This window comes from Muntiacus reevesi, chromosome 2, assembly GCF_963930625.1.
Source record: "Muntiacus reevesi chromosome 2, mMunRee1.1, whole genome shotgun sequence".
Taxonomy (NCBI): Eukaryota; Metazoa; Chordata; class Mammalia; order Artiodactyla; family Cervidae; genus Muntiacus; species Muntiacus reevesi.
The window spans coordinates 76,449,306-76,464,627 of NC_089250.1; the positions used below are offsets into that span (position 1 = coordinate 76,449,306).

Below are 15,322 nucleotides of genomic sequence, written 5' to 3' on the forward strand. Positions count from 1 at the left end.
ATTTCAGTTCTGGTACATCATCAACCCAAAATATGTAAGAAATTCACATCCTAAATACTTAAAACAATATTCCACTTAACGTTGGTGCAAGTATTCACATAACCCACACTGGGGTTTTTAAGTCAGTATTTGAAATTTCTTTAAACCACTGATCTAACTAAAAATATTAAGTTATGCTCTTTTCTAAGAGGCGCAGGCATTTGAAGAGTTACAGGAAGAGAATTAAAGCATCAGTTACTCCACCGCTACCCATGATGGCACTTAAAAAAGTGTGTGCTGTGTCTCTGTGGAAACATTTTGGACCCGTTAAGTTAAAAACTACTCAGGCAGAAGGAAAACTTCATTCCCATATTTCTGTCACCCATCAACAACATATTTAATACTGTAAATATCACTCACTGAGTAGAAGTGTGGTCACTATAAAACACTTTCTTTTTATAACCAATTAAGTGTTTATCTTTCCTGACTATTCTGGAATCCAAAGTGCTTAACACAGACACCTTACATGCTTTTCAGGATGTCACTAGCCCTACTTTAAATTAAGCCAGATATAAAATGGTTTATAAATTTGTATTTTAAGAAAATGAACCTTGTAAAAGCCTTTCTACAACAACCCGCTGATGAGTGAACACATCGGGAGCCTAGAGCCTACAGTCAGTCTGGAAGCAATCACCCTACTCAATCTTTTCCCAAAACACAGACCCGAACAGAAGCAGCTTATCTTTCAATTTCCTATAACCGTGGGCAAAAAGACCTTCCAGATGCCACAGGCTCTTCACACAAAAGGCAGCTGGGTCTCCTCCTTTTTCTCTCTTCCTCAATCCCAAACACCACAAAACAAGTAACTGACTATCCAGGAACAGAATGCTACTCTGGATTAGTGGATAAAACTGTGCAGCCCAAAGTAAGTTTAGTCTTCCTTTGCACCAGAAATACTCAGTAGTGTTGAGGAATTTGAAAAGCCCAGAGGGATTAGAAAAAGAAACTACTTTGCCAATGAAGATACACTTGCACCAAAGGTAAATTTAAATACTGAACATCAATTATGTTGCTTAGGATAATCATATTAGGACACTGTTAATAAAGACAAGAAGCAAATAGGAAATGTAACTAATTTTTCTTCTGTTCTTAACTACTAATTGAATTTTTTTCACTATTCTTTCAGTTTGAATAATAAAAGAAACCCAATTAATCAAGTGAAGTGACAAATACGAAACTGCCTCCACTTCAGGAAAAAAAAGATTTTCAAGTTTTTAACCAAATCAGTTATTAAACCCCTTATAATTAAGTTTTTCATAACTATTTCTGTGGTAGGTGGACTGTATTTATGCAAGGCAAAATGACTGTATTCTCTAGTACGGAATCCTGTACAAAACTGTTTTATCACAGGGATACTTTTGTCCCCTTTCTATAAACAGTATGTGCCTCTTCCACAGACAGCTCTGCTCTAAGAGACCGGCTGCCTGACTGCTCAGTGTGAGCGAAGCACAAACCCCGCCAGGCAGTCTGCCCCACTCGGGACAGTTCTGTTCACAAGTTCACTCTACAAGGCTCTGAAATGCCCACAACTCCCAGTTCAGCCACGTGAGTCTAAATACTTAGTTACCTAACAGCCGTTCAAGTTTTTAAGACACTTTCTCCTTCCCTCTCAAGAGGTCCCCTTCTCCAAGTTAATCATGCTCAGTGTTGTCACCATTCCTTCTGTTTTCACCTAGGCCAATCTCCAACAAAGGGGCTCCAGTCGGTCAATCTCTTTGGTGCCCTGTTAAAACATGGTTACTTCAGGTGTGACATGATCAGGCCAAGCGGGACAATGCTTCTCTAGTTCTCAATATGATTTTTAAACTAATGCTCCTAAAAGGTGCATTTGTATTGGCTGGATCCACTTTACACACATGACTACAAACAACCTTTTTTATTTTGGCATTATGTACCACCTTTTTCAGCATTAGCTGATTAGAAAAAGATACTCTATTCTGAATACATGTCTGGTTAGAAAAGAAATAACTATCAATAATCTTTAGGCATCTTCTCACTGAAGGGATATGGACATACAGGTCTTAAGGACAAAAAACTGAGACTCATATTTCAATTATGAAATCAAATTTCAATTATAAAATCAATTATGAAAATGCAGCACTTTGAATCACTGGGAAGAATCTAGGGTTTTACCTAAACTCTTCTTGTTTTACAGAGTAGCAACTGAGAAGCAACTGGCTTAAGGGCAATAAGCGTGTCACTCACAGAGCTGGGTGGGTCTCAAGGTCATCTCAAGATCTAGGATGCAGTGTTCTTCCTATTATCCATGCAGATGAAGCTCTGGTATCACTGACATTAATTAAAAGTAAACAATGCATATGATATACACACGTCTGAAAGTGTCAAGACTTTAATACTCAAGGTTGAAATAACCATAAATAATTCAGTCACACCAGCTCAGAGATATAAGATTAAGAATGCATACATATAGCTCAGGTTAGATGGTCCCATTACCTTCAAAGAAGTGAAACATGAACTCAGCTCTGACTGAGACTACTTGCTCTAAGGCGCTTTAAACATCACTATGGATTCTGAGTTACTAGATGGTCACATCTTAGAGACAGCTTTCTATTCAAGTTGTAATGGCAGTATCTTGCAAAATGAGAACCACAATCTTAGAATCCTTAAATAAAGTAATAGCTTTAAAAAAGCCAGATGTATATTCTAGGCCACCCCTATGATAATGAACCAGTTAACCATTATCATACTCAAAGAATGTTCTGAGAACTGCCTAGAAAAACCAGAGGCTTTGGCAATCTTTTTTCTTTTTCTAAAGGGCAAGAGTAGACAGGGGACTAGTTTGCTCTCAACTATCTTCTAAAGTTCAGGTTCCTTTCCCCTGCCAAATTCTGTTCATTACTGTTACAAAGGCAATTGAGAAATAAAACTTGTACATGCGTGTTCTCTGCACTATTCATAATATCCAAGAAGGAAAATCAATCCAAATCTCCATCAACTGATAAATGGTTAAGTAAAATGTGGTATTATCAATACAACAGGACATGATTTAGCCATAAAGAGGAGTGAAATACTGATATATGCTCAATATGATGAACTTTGAAAATATTATGCCAAATGAAAAGTCAGTTACAAAAGGCCACTTATTGTATGATTCCATTTATATGACGTACCTAGAAAAGGCAAATCTCAGAGACAGGAGATTAAGGTTGCCTAAGATTAGAGAGTTGTGGGGACAGGAGGGAATAGAAGGTGCCTGCTAATGGGTACTAAGTAGGTTCTTCGTGGGGTGAAGAAAGTACTTTAAAATTAATTGTGGTGATAGCTGCACAACTCTGAATATACTAGAAAACACTGAATCATATACTTTAAATGGGTGAACTGTATGAAGTATGAAAAATATTTTAAGCTGTTAACAAGCCTAGCATAAGATCACAAAACGTAGATAAGGCAATGAACAAAGACAAGACAACAGTAAATACTTATCCTTCCAGATTTTATGTACGCATAAATTTTTCTTAAAAACAAACACAAAAGAAGGGAATCAAGGTATTTCATTCAGCATTTACTCACACAGCAAGAGAACCCATACTGCTTGAAAATTTTCTAAATTAAAAAGAATTATGTGTTCCAATATGGCAGATACTAGCCACACATGGCTCCTATGCACTTAAAACGAGGCTAGTATGAATTGAACTGAAATGCTTTAAACTTCTTCCACCTAACATCACCACCATCCATCTCCACAACTCTTTCACCTTGCAAAACTGAAACTCTATCAGCATCAAACAGTAACTCTCCATCTCTCCCCTCCCATATGCACCTGGTACCCACCATTCTGTTGGCCTCTAGGATTCTGACTCCTCTAAGTACTTCACATAAGTGGAGTCATAAATACCTGTCCTTCTGTGACTACCTATTTTACTTTGCAGAAGTGCCTGTAAGGTTTATCCAGCTGTAGCATCATGTCTGATTTCCTTTCCCTTTCAGGCTGAATAATATTCCATGCTATGTATGCATGACATTTATCCATTCACCTGTTGATGGACACTTGTTCTATCTTTCAGCTATTGTGAATAACACTGTCATGAATATGGGTGTACAAGCAGCTCTCTCAGACACTGTTGCTACATCACATGGTAACCCTGTGGCTCTGCCATTTACACTCCTAAGTGTACAGGTTTCAATTTCTTCACCTCCCCACCAACACTCGTTTTTCTTTTTGACAGTAAGCATCTTAATGGGTGTGAGGTTATTACTTTCATTATAATTTAAATTTGCTCTTCCCTAAAGATTAGCGATGTTGAGCATCTTTCCATGCACTTTGGGGCAATTAATATATCTTCTTTACCCATCTAGATTTGCTTTTAAGCATAAAATATATTTGAGATTTCCAATGCTTAGTATGAAAAAAATGCAATAACCTTCTAAAAATAGACTGCATTTTGAAATGACAATACTTTGGATATACTGGATGGAAAACTATTAATTTCACTTTTTATTTTTTAAAAAGTAGCTACTGGAAATATGGAAAAACCTCAAAGATATTACGCTAAGCAAAATAAACCTGTCACAAAAGACAAATATTACATGATTCCACTCACTTGAGACACTAAGAGTAGTGAAACTCACAGAGATGGAAAGTAGAAGGGTGGCTGCCAAGGACTGGCAGGGAGGGGAGAACGAGGATTTACTGTTTGACGGGGACAGACTCTGCACTCTGCAAGATGAAAAAAGTTCTGGAGAAGGGTGGTGGTAATTGCTGCACAATGATCTGAGTGTACTTAACAGCAGAGAACTGAACACTTACAAGTGGCTGGCTAACGTGATGCATTAATTTTATGTCACGTATATTTTACCACAATTCAAGTAAAAAAAAAGTGGCTACCAGAAAATACAAGACACACAGTAGTGAATACAGGAGTAGATAAGGCTGTTATTAAGTGTCTGTTAAGACTGTTTAAAGCTTCCTTTCAACAGGATAGATCCTTTAGAGCAAGTCCTGAATGTAATAAAAGAACTCTGAAGGCCTTTACAAATTTCTAGACTATTTTGGACTATATTAAATGAGTGTCTCTCTGGTAATATATGAACGGCCTCCAAGCTGTTAAGTACCTAAAAAGAAAAATCTTAGTACACTTTCCTGGCAAAACTGCTTCACTCCAAGAGGTCAGGAACAGAGGAACGTATCACTTTTGTCAATGTCAAAGACTGTCAAATTCACTCTGCCTTAACTAACAGTTTAACCCAGTTAGGGTTACTTTAATAAGAAGTTCAATTATTTTTTAATTTTTCAAAAAATTGAAATGATTCTACAGCAGGTAGCAGTGGTACAGAAATGATTTTCACATAATTTTCATGTATTAAACTTTCAAATCACCTTATCTTTCAAAAGACAGCGAGTTTCTTTGCTATCTTTTGTACAGGATAGAACTGCATAAAAGGAGAGCTCCTAGGAAAAACAAAACAGGAAGCCTTCCCAAAGGTAACAGAATGCTGAAAATTTTAATTTTTTTAACAGTTTAAACAAGTATTGTTCTCTTTAATGTTGGTGTGGTTCATTAGTAGCAAACCAAGAATCTAATGGGAAATAAACAACCTAGTTCACCACAGTATCAGTCACCAAATTATAATCACACTGTGACTTAAAAATTTTTATTTTAAATCCTCATCACAGGTGACCTTGAGATTTAGTAAAACATGACTTGGAAGTGTAATTCACATAACTGATAAAAAGGTCTTTATGTCTTTACATTATAATCACTATGAATAATTTTTCAGCAGAGGTCAATTTCCCTGATCTCAACTGATAGGCTAAACAGAAAAATTAAAATAGGCAAGAAGACAAGGATGCCATCTCACTATTCAAAGCAAAGCATGTCCATTAAAACATTTTTAAATGTTTCCTCTGCTGTATCTCTAACATGTTAGTCAGTGGCCGGCACGTGGCACGCGCTCAGTAAGCGTAGAATGAACGAACAGTCCCTGCCTACAAAGGGCTTACAGAGATGACTCCCTATATGCATACACACACATATACATACATATACGGAAAGAAGAAATGTGTTCAGATGCGTCACAGATTAAACGTTCTGAGGCTCTGTAAGAGGGACAGTTCATTTTCGGCAGGGGTGGTCAGGAGAGGGTGGAAGAAACTATTGCACTGTGGCCACTGCGTTCAGAGAAAAACCTACATTTACTGCACGGCTGCTCCACTAAGCTTCTGAGACCTCAGGGAGCTCACACACACTGCAGACCTACCTACTCAATCTGGACAGTCCGCAAAAGAGCCAAAGCCTTAGGTTTAAGATAACAAGATACAGAAGTGATAGCAGAAGGACAGAGGTAAAAAGTTGAAGCATAAAACTACAGGCGACATAAAAATTTATGTTTTCCAGCAAGACTATATTGGTTTTATGGACAAAAATTCAGCTTCCTTATCAGTCACGTGTAAAAAATCTCTCCCCCTCATCCCTTTAAACCCCTATAATACAGTAAGCAGGGCGACTCAGTACAGTAGAATTTCGCCCCGCTAGAAAAGACGGTACGATGTCGTGAAAAATACAGCAGCTCTAGAGCTCAGCAGATCTAGAGATCTGTTTAAATCTCTGCTCTGCGGCTTACTAAGATTTGTGACTCTAAAAATGTTACTTAACCTCTGGAGGTCTGTTTCCTAGGCCATAACCATTGTAACACCATTCCACTGTTCAAATGTCAGAAGAATCAAGTAAGATGAAGCCAATTAAAGCTTAGAGCAGTTATTACCTTATACGAGATCAGAAGGTAGAATAACTTGGCAAATTATGAGTTCATATCAGGATATAGTCTTTTAAAAAGCACAGACTATTGCTATTACTGAGAATCAGATGTGGTTGCCATACATGTTCCTGAATGCATTATAATGTGCATTTATACTTACATAGAATAGTGTTTTTATACATCACTGTAGTCATTCATGTTAAGAGTTAGCATATTAACTTCACAAGCTCTGTGGCACTTATAACAGTTATGCAATAGAGTATCCACAAGTACCCAAAACAAACCTTGGTGACTTAGAAATACAAAGGTGTGATCTAGAATTTGCTTATAAAATACACAAGTACTTATAAAATTTGGGTTACTCCTCTGTTAAAAGGCTTTCAGGCAAAAACTAGTGCCTATACCTAGAAACTGTCACTTTTGAGTATTCAGATTTCACACAGGAACCCTAGCTGTAACCATTGGGACTCTAATGCAACCAAAAACTTTCAGTGTGTACTTCACAGAGTGTACTGAGAGAGATGTACAGCTGGAGGGAAAAATGACATTTGATGGACAACAGAAAAGTTGACCTTTTAACAATTTTAAATACTAGAATTCACATAAAATTTTATTTGAAATGGGGAACTATACCTCACTGCTTGAAAAAAAGAGAAAATGATTGAGAACATGTTTTACATCCCAATCTAGCTTCAGGGAGGGTGTGAGATGGGAAGAATTTCCACATTTACTCCATTTTAACAGGCCCCCAGCAAGGCAGGGACACACCCTAGTGAGGGGCTCCAGCACGCCGCTGCCTACACGGGAACTCCACAGCCTTGGGACTGCTTGCTGTCAATGGACCAGGTTTAAAAGATGTGACAGAGGGAAATCAAATGAATTCACAGGCAGGCCTAAGAGGACACCCAGATATGTTCATTTATAAGCATTCCAGAAGCACATCTAAACAGCCTAAGATAGAAAGTAAGTTATTTTCAATTCCTTAGTAAGTCTTCCATGCTCTAGCAAAACTAGTCAAAACAATTTTCCCATAGTAATGGGAAATATCTTTCTTACTATTCTTGAATAACAAAATACATAATTTTCTTAAATTACCTTCTCATGTTTTTCTAAGCTATCTCCTACAGTCAAGGCTTAGCAAAAGCATTATTCTTACAGCAGGTTTTGCCACTTGATGGCTCAATCCTTACACTTTCCACCGGTTTTACTTTTCTGATCTCAAACCAGGATTCTTAAGCACTCCCTGCATTAGAACACACCGAGTCTCACTTCATCTTTTTCACCAGAGCAAGAATTCCTAACTGCTGACTTAAAACGTACAATATGTAAAATTTTAATAAATCCCACATTTCCACTAGATAAGAGGTTTCTTCAGATACATTAGGTTTCAAGAGACCACTCATACAGGTCCTCAATTGTTGCCAGCTCCCACCAGAAAAGGAAAGCCTTACAAATTTTCAATGGAAGCTCAAGTTTCCGTAAGCTCTTAAATGGGAGGACAGAGGGTTCAGAAAAAGACAGAAAAGGCAGAAGGGCAAAAACCAGCAATTATCTATAGGCAAAAACGACTGCTCAGAGGAGAGAAGGAACAAGACTGCCCTAAAACAAAACACTGGGAAAAGCAATAGACTATCAACAAACTTTCTTTTTAGATCCTTATACAGGTAACTTCAAACCTTACACAGTTGCTACTTCTTCAACTAACTACCACTAGCACCACTCTCACCCATAAAGCAGCTAGTGTAGCTAGATGCTTTAACTGCACAGACTACTTGGAATCCTTGGGTGTTAGCTGACATACAAACACAAAACATCACTATGAAGTTATGAAGCACTCATGGGCCCTCATTAGCCAAACAGCTCACAGAGGCACTATAAAAGCCTGTGCTCCAAACACAGGCCTGGGAGCCAGGCCAGACATGTTCCAAAGCTCACTTCACTGCTGCACACCGTAGTGCCTTGATTTCCCTACTTGTGAAACAAGGACAGTCCTGAGAGAATTGAGAATGGTTTATAAAGTGCTAAGAAAATGACACCAATATTAAAGGCTTCGACCAAATCGTATGTGAAATGACGTACAAACAACTGAAAGCTAAGAGACTCAATTACAAATCTACACCCTTACTGGAGAAGGAATTAGGATGTGGAAGGATTTGTTTTTAATTCTAAGAGATGGTCCATGTAGGAGTCTCTTACAGATTCCATGCATGTTTTTCAGCTACAATTCAGTCTTAAACTGTGGCACATGTTCAAGGCTATCTTACCCTGGTAATTCTGTTCAGTCTTTTATGCTCTTCTCTTTAACTTTCAAGCCTTTATTTCTGGAACACTGCTAAAATTCTTGAAATATCAGTATTTCTCTAGCTGCTGTCTTGGGACTAAGCTAGGGATCAATAAAACCAAGGAGGCCTGTGACTGCACTTAAGACAGAGGACAGGAACACATATATGGAGAGAAACTGTAACCAAGGACTGTAACAGTGAAAAGAATTCTGTATTTTACACTTATCAGAACAAAAATGTGTACCCCCTCATCAAAACTCACTTTACATAGTTGGCTTACATTTTACCTGTGACTTCCTGTATACAAACATATCACCACACAATCAAGTTGAGAGAGATATATGTATCTCCCAATTTGAGAAGCCTGCTAATATGTAGAGAGCCTTTCCCTTCCAGTGAAGCAGAGGATGAACTCTCATTCCCAGCGACCCCTCAACTGGCAGATTATTAAAGACAGGTTGTGATCAAAACAAAGGTATAAGGGGCACTGAGACCGTAAGAGACTGAGGGAACCCAATCACCCATCCCCTCAGGTTCCAATGAACTGAATCAGGCAAACAAAAAATACAGAGTCACATGGAGCTGTGGCCACTCATGCTGGGCAAAACACGGGTGGCTGCTCTTATAAAGTGTCTCAGCAATCAAGGTGGAAGGTGCCAATGTATAAACAAGAAACAGCCTCTACATTCAAAATATCAATTCACTTAATTAGTGTGGGGTTTGGCTCATACCAGTTTCAAACACCAAGTTTCCAAACCAACAACATAAAATGTGTAACTAACAGAGATGCACATCAGCAAAATCTGGCATTTGCTCCAGACTTAACACCACAAGTTCTTATAGAACTAGGGGAGGAAAACCTTTCTAAGTTTACGTGATGCTAGCAACACATCAAGGTCTGTGAATTTAACTATAACTAATACATAGTAACATTTCTCTTAAATGTTCATGCCTCTTAGGCAAATAAATGAAAATTACACTCTCATGGAAAATATTTCACCTTCTGGACGATATAACAGACTTGATGACATTTTTTAAAAGTGAAAGTCCTTTGGAAGCCTAGGTTGAACAAGTAGTTTATTACACAACAGTGCTTGGGCACCTTGATGTAAGCTATGAATTAGGTTCTAATCTTACAAAATTTTTTTTTTTGTATTTTCACATTAAAAAAAAATGTTTATCTAAAGTTCAAACAGATTAAAAAAACAAAAAACAAAAAAAAACCCTGACCATTTAATTGATTTTTTTCCCCATGCACTTAAATGTATTGTTTTTTAAACTACTTCTGATATTTGGACCTTTTATTTGTATTTCATTTCAACACTAAAAAACTATCATGTGTGTATATATGTATCTCCACCCATTATTAAGAAAACCAATCTGCCAAGGTCTATGACAACTTATGCAAGGTTCTCAAAAGAAAAAATATTACTTTAAGAATAAATTCTCAAGTTTTCCTTTAATTTTTTCCCTACCCAAGGAGGGATCCCTACTTGCTCCTTTATAACAGAACAGTCCTATCTTCCTTATTAAACTGTATTTTTCACAATTAAATGTGCAGTCAGAATGTGTATATTACCCACCAGATTGCTACTTAAAATTTCATAATACTAAAAAGTACTTTTAATATTTTCTAAAACTTACCAGTAGTTACACTTCAATATATAATGCACCTAATATAATTATAGTTCTAGCAAGCAAATTAAATAATAAAGACATGTAGGAGTGTATGTCACTAATAAAAATCAAAAGCCATTTTTATTTGATAAAGCCTATTGATTATTTGCAAACAAGTACACATCCATGGAAAGGTTTGTTCTGATCAGAGAATGTTTCAGGTTTTTAGAAGCTTAGCAACTCTTGAGACTGGGTCATCAAAATAACAATAATCTAGAATGTACTTGACATTTAGTCTATTCAACATGGTGACATTTTTAATATAAATAACATTATAACTTTCCCTGCACTCCGGTTTAAGGGAAAAAAGTCAAACTGAAGTAAAACAAATTCATAATGGGTATGTTTAAAACCAATGACTTTCAGAATAAGCAGGACCAAGCATCTTTAGAGATTCACAGTCCAACTTCCTCTATTTCCTACATAGAGACTATAAGAACCAAAAACCAAAGATTTAGTTAGTTCAAAGTATAGCGGTCTCTAGTAAGGCAATGTTACTAGGAAATTTTCAAAAAGGGCCAACGACAAAGAAGTATCTACTTAAAGTTCAATTAAATAGAATACCCATTCCCCACCCTCTAGTTAATTGAGGCTTTTTAATAAACCCTCACAGTTTACCTAAATTTCAGCCCTTCAAGGCCAACTGTTTCACCTTTTTTTTTGAACGCCAAAATCAGGAAACCTTTGAAATTGCAGAATTTATGCTTTTTAAGAGCTCACAGCAAGTTTTCCTGTAGGGGGAAAATGGCTATTACCACTAAGGACATCAGTTAACATTGTATCTTATGTGTAATTTACTAAATCAAACAAAAACACCTTCACAAACTTCGCCTCCAACATAACCCTCAAAGAACTTTATTCAAATTAGTCATTTAAAAAGTTGTACAACTCTATATCAAACACAAATTCAGATAAAAATTTTATCTACTTAACAAATACTAAACAGTATTTAAAAATTACAAGTAATACCCATTTAGATTATATATCTGATTTCTTCTAATTACTAAACAAATTGTAAAAGCAGTTATAGTTAAGTCTCTAATGGAATACCTGAACCAAGTTGCCTCCTTTTCACTCACCAAAATGTTACTTGGTAGCAAATGTCCAATGCAAATTCTCCCTTAAGCATCAACTGGTTAACTATGTTTCAAAGACTACAACATTTATTTTCCCAAAGATTTATCTTGGTGAATCTTTATAAAATACATGCATCAAGGTCTTAAAAGTACCCCTGAGTGTCAATAAACATTGTCAATCTTTGGTAGCAAGTACATGTTCATGGAAAGGCCTGTTCTGATCAGAGAATCTTTATGGTTTCTAAAAGCTTAGCAACTCTTGAGACTGGTTCATCAAAATAACAGTAATCAAATACTTAAGGTATTTCATACACACAGAGTGCAGAATGCAAATCATTAAAACAATATTAGCAACTTTAAAATTTTCTCTTAAACAAGCCACAAGTTATTTCTCTGTTCAGAACCCACAGCAGCAACCAGCTCTAACCAGTTCCTTGAGGAATGTGGCTAGGCTGAAATTTTGGAAGTGTTGGTTTTGGTGGTGACCAAAGAGGAAGAAATCTCTGGCTTCCCTGTTGCTGCAGTTCCCACCCTCCAAAATGAATATACCCACCGGTGTGAATTGACAATGTGGTCCAAAGAGCAAGGCAGGAACGGAGTCCAGATCCTCAAAATGGTAGTACAGGGCATAACCACTAGGCCACCTATCAGTTCAGTACAAAAAGTACAACCCTGTGCATCATGGTGCAAAAGCTGGGGCCTAGGTTTCGCATTGTGCATCTCACACCTATGGAAATAACAAGAGGAGTAAAATCTACAGAAATCAACTCACCCTAAGAAGGTGGGTGCTCACTGAAGACTAGTGTCAATGCTTTTGCAAAGGTGGTTGGCTACTGGGGTAACGAATGGCAATTTCAAGTCCAAGGTTGGAAAGAAGCGAAAGTTTACAATCAACTCTGTTGAGTTTAACAGCGGAGAACTCAACATGGTCTTGATGTTTACCAACAAGGCTTTGCAAATCATGACACCCATCTACACGCTTATGAAAATTACTCCCCCACTAAAATCTAACATCCCTCAAGGATTTTGAACTCTCAAAGAGTTGAAAAGACATGGGGCCATGAAGAAGGAATGAAATCAACAATACTCCCCCAAACCTGCTACTCTCAGGTTTTGAATTTTTCCCTTTACCATCTGACCTTGGAAAGATATGGTGACACATTCAAAGCTTAAGGCGGAAGAATTCCAGAGAAGGGGGAATCTGTGTATCAAGGATGTGCCAAGGTGATTCGTCAAGAACAAATGTGGATTGCTTAAGGGTCAACACTTTGAAAAAGTCAAAAGAGAAAACTTCTAAAGTGCAGGGTGGATTCTTTAAAAGAAATAAAATCACTGCTCTTGACTCACTTGATCCTTCACCATGTTGCTGTCAGCTCACCAACTAAGAGTGTCAGAGTGTCTTGCTGGGTCCATTTTCCCATGGTCTGTAGAAGGCGCTGTGAAGCACATCCTGTTCTAGCTCTGGGGCCCTTCCCCCCTCTGCAGCCTTACCCAGTGCAGGGAATGCGCCCCCTACTGACTCCAACACTCATCGCCTTTAGCCGACTTGGCTGCGGTGCATTTTGGGTGGGGGCTGGTATTTTCTTCATGGCCATAAACCAGAAGCAACAATGCAGATTTATAAAGAAACTCTATCAAGCTACCCAGGAGATTTTTCCCCCCTTTCATTCTGAAGGTTCAAGACACTGGCACAAGAAGCATCAGGGAAAGGGCTTGGGTCTGTGGGGATGGACAGCATTAAAATGGCAAACACAGGAAACAGTTTGGTTCTTTTTCCCTCCTAAGCCTTTGTCTGAGAAATGGGGTTATGGCAAGAACTGTCCAGAGGAACGGGGGAATGCAAGAACGTCAAGACGACTTAGTGTGGTATGTGTGTGGCTGAAAAGAATATTAGGTCTTAGCGCTTGGACTTGGGCAGAAGAGGAAGAGAGGTAATCGCGCCTTTTCCAGCAGACAGGCATCCAGATTTGGGGGGGAGGGGAGGGCAGGGAGGCAGTCCAGAGGAAGAGAAGATGTGAATAAATGGGTGCTCAAAGAACTACTCCCCATTCATTGCACTAAAAAAACAAAAAACCCAAACCAAACTCGCAGCTTTCTGGATTTCCATCTTTTACCATCTTATTGCAAAGTTGGGGCTGAGAATGCTCGCAAGAGGTGGTGCTGACCAGGCAGTTGCGATTGAGAAAAGGGGGTGGTGGAGGACTCCGTGGTCAGGATAGAAGGGAGCTGGCGTGTTGGGGAGGAAGGACCGCGCAGGGGAGGCAAAGACTTTCACTTCGTGCCCTGCATGCTCCCCGCCCCCCAACCTGTCCCCCTCCCCCAGCTAAAGGTGGGGAGACCCGGCAGAAAGCTCGTCCCAGGGACTGGGGTTATGCGTGGGGGGCTCGTTTGGGGCGGGGGGCGGGAGAGAGGGATTGGTTCCAAGGATGGGAGCAGCTCGGTTCTCGCTGGGGGCGGGGTGGAGGGAGATGCCACTAGCGGCAAAAGCTCTGGCGGCCGGGGCGGCTGCCGGCCTCCGCGGGCTCGCGGGGCGGGGAAGGGGGGGTCGGGCTGCAGGAGGAGGCGCCCGGACCCCGGAGCAGAGCCCGGGTAGCGGTCCGCGCCGGGGCGGGCGCTCCGTCGGCACCGGAGTGCGCAAAGGGAGCGCGTGCGGTCCCAACAACAATGCGCCCGCGGGGCCGGCGGGCGGGAGCCGCGCGGGCCGAGGGTCGGGAGCCGGGGCGGCCGCGGGTCCGCGCGCGGCGGCCGCCGGGCTTACCTTGACTCGGCCTCGAGGCGCGCGCGGGGCCGGCGTGCTCGGGGGCCGGGCGGCGGCGGCGGCGGCGGGCGGATGGCGGCGGCACGGCGCTGGCGGCGGCGAGGGCGCGCCCGGGGCCTCGTCGCGCTCCGGCTCGGCGGCCTCGGCGGGCTCCGGCTCGCGCCGCGGCCGCGGCTGCTGCCGGGGGGCGCGGCGGGCGCAGCAGAGCGGCGGGCGGCGGCGGCGGCGCGAGCGGATCCCTCCAGTCCCCGCGCGGGCGGCGGCGGCGGCAGCGTCGTCGAGCGGTGCAGACAAAGGAGGGGCGGAGGGAGGAGACGGAGGGTGTGGGAGAGGCGGCTTCACCGGCGCGGGCAGGCGGGCGGCGGCGGCGGCCGCGCTCCTCTCGCTTCTCAGCAGCGGGGACCGAGAGAGGGAGCTGTGTCTGAGGAGACGCCAAAATCCCCCTTAGCGCTGCCTGCGGGAGGGGGAGGGGGCACAAGATGGCGGCGGCCGGGGGGGGGGGGGCGGGAGTTCAGTTCATGGATCCCGGCGGGCGGCGGAGGGGAGACCGGGCCGGCGGAGGCGGCGGCGGCAACGGGCGGGGGAGGGGGCTGATCCCGCGTCTCCCCTCGGCAGACAATACAAGCGCCTCGGAGCGACTCCCCGAACCTGCCCTAGCCAAAATGGCGGCCGAGAAAGAGCGGAAGTGACGTAAGTACCTCATTAGCATAAGAGGACTCATTGTCCAGCTAAGTAGGGGGGGCAGTGGGGGCCAGTACCCCTTCCCCCCATGC

The 15,322-nt window shown here is 41.2% G+C and overlaps 2 protein-coding genes across 9 annotated transcripts in view; one reads left to right on the forward strand and one right to left on the reverse strand.

The window, feature by feature from the left end:
* Window positions 1-15,019, reverse strand: part of ADNP (activity dependent neuroprotector homeobox) — a 30,013-nt gene extending 14,994 nt beyond the window's left edge. For 2 of the 8 annotated variants that reach the window (XM_065922180.1, XM_065922184.1), the window contains exons 1-4: window positions 14,550-15,019; window positions 12,345-12,518; window positions 11,334-11,446; window positions 1,607-1,762 (exon numbers count right to left, since the gene is read on the reverse strand). The gene's annotated coding sequence lies outside the window, so the exon portion shown is untranslated. The remainder of the gene's footprint in view (window positions 1-1,606; window positions 1,763-11,333; window positions 11,447-12,344; window positions 12,519-14,549) is intronic. The other 6 variants (XM_065922183.1, XM_065922185.1, XM_065922186.1 and 3 more) reach the window with 6 other exon arrangements.
* On the forward strand, window positions 14,218-14,997 carry LOC136157206 (uncharacterized). Its single transcript, XM_065919198.1, has one exon. The coding sequence runs from the start codon at window positions 14,218-14,220 to the stop codon at window positions 14,995-14,997; it is 780 nt and encodes a 259-aa protein (XP_065775270.1).
* Window positions 15,020-15,322: the final 303 nt, after the last annotated feature.